The sequence below is a fragment of the Colias philodice genome, chromosome 27, assembly GCF_061535455.1.
Source record: "Colias philodice isolate Cphi_HAF_F1 chromosome 27, ilColPhil1 Martin Lab GWU primary, whole genome shotgun sequence".
In the NCBI taxonomy this organism is placed as follows: domain Eukaryota; kingdom Metazoa; phylum Arthropoda; class Insecta; order Lepidoptera; family Pieridae; genus Colias; species Colias philodice.
Window position 1 is genome coordinate 2,160,929 of NC_143112.1, and position 3,706 is coordinate 2,164,634.

Below are 3,706 nucleotides of genomic sequence, written 5' to 3' on the forward strand. Positions count from 1 at the left end.
AACTAAGCGACACACACAAAAGGTAATGTTGTCAGACATATTACCTATTTTACACCAAATAATAATTACTAAGTGTAAAGCCATATTATGCCAAAGTATGAAGGTATTTTTGGGGACAATATTGGCATATTTCACGTAGTAAAAATATTCACAGGAGAGTGTTTTCGTGTCTTGTTTTAATTTTTAATTTTAAAGGTTTTTAATTTTGATTTTAATTTTCTATCATCCTCATCCACTTCCTCTTCCGCTTCCTCATCCGCATCCTCTTCCTCAAAAAAATATCCTCATCCTCATCCGCATCCCCTAAATTTGCGTGTGAAAATTCCTCTTCCTCCTCCTCTTCCTCATAAGCACTTCCTCAACAACCCCAGTTGGTTCTGAGTTGACGAATTTTCGCAGGTTGGTTCTTATTAGGAATTTTAGGTAAGAAGGTGGGTGAGTGTGTATTTTGCAGATATTTTTTTTGTCAGTTATAAGTAGGTATTTTTTACAAGGTATAATTTATAAATAATAAATTATTATGCATACTTAATAATATCACAGTATTACAATATTCCTCTTCCGTTCGGACAACGTTCGCGAGTAGACGTGTGTAAAAGCAGTTTCTGTATTTCGTAAAAATCAAATTTCAAAGTTAATTATTTAAACACAAATAATAGGATAGCATACGAGCAAGAAGTTCAACGGTGATTGTGAAGTTGTTAAGGTGAAAACCTCTCGCTACTTATGTGCTCCTAGTACAACGGAACTACGTTTACGTGCATATTCTTGATTTGCTAAATGAATGAGATCGCCTGCTGATGGTTCTCTCTCTTGCTGCCGAAGATAATTAATGAAAAGGTATGAATGAACGATTAAAACCATAATAATTAATTTTTATAATCACATGTTGGCGGCATTCAACCTCCTACGGACTTATGATATCCTGGTACCTGAACCGACGACGCCTTACAGATATTATTAGCAAATGTGAGAGAAATCATAAGTGTGTTGTTTATTTTTGTTAAAGTAAACACACACATGAAATTATTATAAGAATAAAAAATAAAAACTTTACATCAGTTAACCTCCTGATTGTTCATGTCATCTTGGTAGTGAGATCCAACTATATGGCTGGAAAGGGAACAAACTAGTGTGCTGAATGAAACAATCATACTGGGTCAATTTCCACTTTTTTATAACGCCTATTGACTTGTGTTACCCTAGTACTACAAATTGATATATTCACAAAAATATGCCACTAAAACGTAGCCCACCAACTAAAAAAGCATTAACTGCATCTCCTAGCTTAGACAAATCTGCCTCGGATTCTCGCATCAATGAGTTGGCTGATAACAGCTCACAGTCAAGTTTTATTACTCAAAGATTGAAACGTGGAAGGGAGGATGACTTAAGCACCGAATTAAATAAATTAAAAGAGGAATTTATGGCTATGTTTTCTTCATTTATGGCTTCGCAACAGTCGGAGCTTCAATCCATCAATGCGACTATTAAAGAGATACAGCAATCAAATAATAACATCGATAGCTCCATAGCTATTCTTACTAGTCAGAACGAGGAGTATAAACGAAAAATACAGGAAATGGAGATTCAAGCCAGAAGGGATAAAGAATACATTATTTTGCTTGAGGAAAAAGTCGAAGATTTACAGAGGGACAATCTGAAACGAAATATTGAATTTAAAAATGTACCCGCATTAACTAATGAAACAAAGGAAGATTTAATTAACATGACTTTACAACTCTCTAAAAACATCGACTGTAAAATCGAAAAATCCGATATTAAGGACATTTACAGAGTACGATCTAATAATCGCAATAACGATTCTAATAAAAATTCTCGTATAATTATCGAACTAACTTCCACCATGTTGAAACGGGATGTTTTGAGGATGACAAAATCGTTCAATATTAGAAATAAAAGCAAACTTCAAGCAAAGCACTTGGGCTTTACGTCAAATGAAGATACTCCTATTTTTGTTACCGAACATTTAACCCCTAAAGGTGCCCGGCTTTTCTTTTTGGCAAGGGATCTCACTAAATCTAAGAACTTCAAATTTTGTTGGACATCGTTTGGTCGGGTCTTTGTGAGGAAGGACGAAACTTCTCCAATTATTGTTATAAAAAATGAGTCTCAAGTCCACCACCTCCTGCAGCAAGTGTCCCAAGCATGACTAGTAGGCAAGATTCTCTTTTATTTGCTTTTGTTTCTATCTTTTGTTTCTTGTATTAATTATTATAATATATTAAGCGAACAAGTCTGCGATGTGCTAGTTGTATTCTATATAACTATTGTAACTTTTTCCACTAGCTCATCAGTAAATTCTATTTTGTATACCTTAATGTTAGCATATTACACACAACTCACTACTCATACTCTAAATCTATACCTCATACCACTCACACACAAACACACTTACATATTAAATACAGATATACACCTCTATTACACTCTAGAACGCCTCTATCTATATATTGTTTTCTTGATTGCTATTAATTTGCTTTCATTCAAATCAATGATTGCTCATAGTAAATTACGTTGTCATACTTACGTTGATCTCAATATAAACCTACTCATAGTACTAATTAATGTTAAACTGTATTATCTATTGATAACCTCGTCACTGAACATTCTATTTCATTTGATTTTTAAAAACCTAAGTCGTTATGTAAATTCTAAAATAAGAAATTTATTATGCAATATTGATACCTTTACTTTGCACAATTACTTTTATAATGGATAAAGTTGATTCATTAAATACAATTACAGAATTGGATCAGACTGAATTTTTTACGCAAGTAAGTTGTGATATTCAGGATTTGGAAAAAAACATACGCATTAAAAAAAATGACCTGACTATAATATGTCAAAACATAAGAAGCATTTATCGTAATATAAATGATTTCCTAGTAACAATGTCGCTTCTGAATTTTGACTGTGATGTATTAGTCCTGACGGAATGTAGACTGGACAAAGATAAACCTATACCTCAAATACCTAATTATGTTGCTTTGGAATCAACCAAATATTTTAACCAAAATGATGGTGTTGTAATTTACGCTAAATCTCATCTTAAACCAGAATTAAAAGAAGTTAAACTTCAACATGCCTCATGCATACAATTAATGATTACTGATTTTACCTTATTGGGAATTTATCGCTCTCCATCGATTCAAAATGCGTCGGCTTTCATTGAGTCCCTAAATGATTACTTGGAAAATATAAAATCATCTAACATAATTATCACCGGAGACATTAATATTAATCTTATCCAGAGTGCCAACGAACAAACATATGACCGGAATAATAAAAATTACTATTTAAATATGCTAGCTACTCATGGCCTAGTAGCTGGCCATAAGCTACCCACAAGGGAATCCAGCTGCTTAGACCACATCATATTGAAAGTAAACAAGGAAGTGTTTCTTGCTAATATAGCCGTATTGAATACTACCGTAACTGATCATTTATCTGTATTTTTGAGTGTCTCAAAAATTATTAAAAATTCAAGAATAAATAAAAAAAATGTTGAATATATTGACTACGACGACGCTTATAATAGACTTCTTAATAAAAATTTAAAATCATTGCTTTTTTGTGATGATCCTAATATAGTAACAGAACGTTTAATAAAGTACCTTACAGAATCATTAGAAGAAAGTAAAATTACTAAACATCTTCCGAGGAACCAACGTACTGTCAAGCC

At 32.7% G+C, this 3,706-nt stretch overlaps 1 protein-coding gene across 1 annotated transcript; it reads left to right on the forward strand.

The window, feature by feature from the left end:
- The first annotated feature begins 569 nt into the window (after window positions 1-569).
- Window positions 570-3,417, forward strand: LOC149476522 (uncharacterized). Its single transcript, XM_089711956.1, has one exon. It carries the CDS (start codon window positions 1,235-1,237, stop codon window positions 2,171-2,173), a length of 939 nt encoding a protein of 312 aa, XP_089568082.1. The 5' UTR covers window positions 570-1,234; the 3' UTR covers window positions 2,174-3,417.
- The last annotated feature ends 289 nt before the right edge of the window (window positions 3,418-3,706 follow it).

Bases quoted from the DNA above. Each gene is read 5' to 3' on its own strand.
- LOC149476522 (XM_089711956.1), top strand. From the start codon at position 1,235: ATGCCACTAAAACGTAGCCCACCAACTAAAAAAGCATTAACTGCATCT.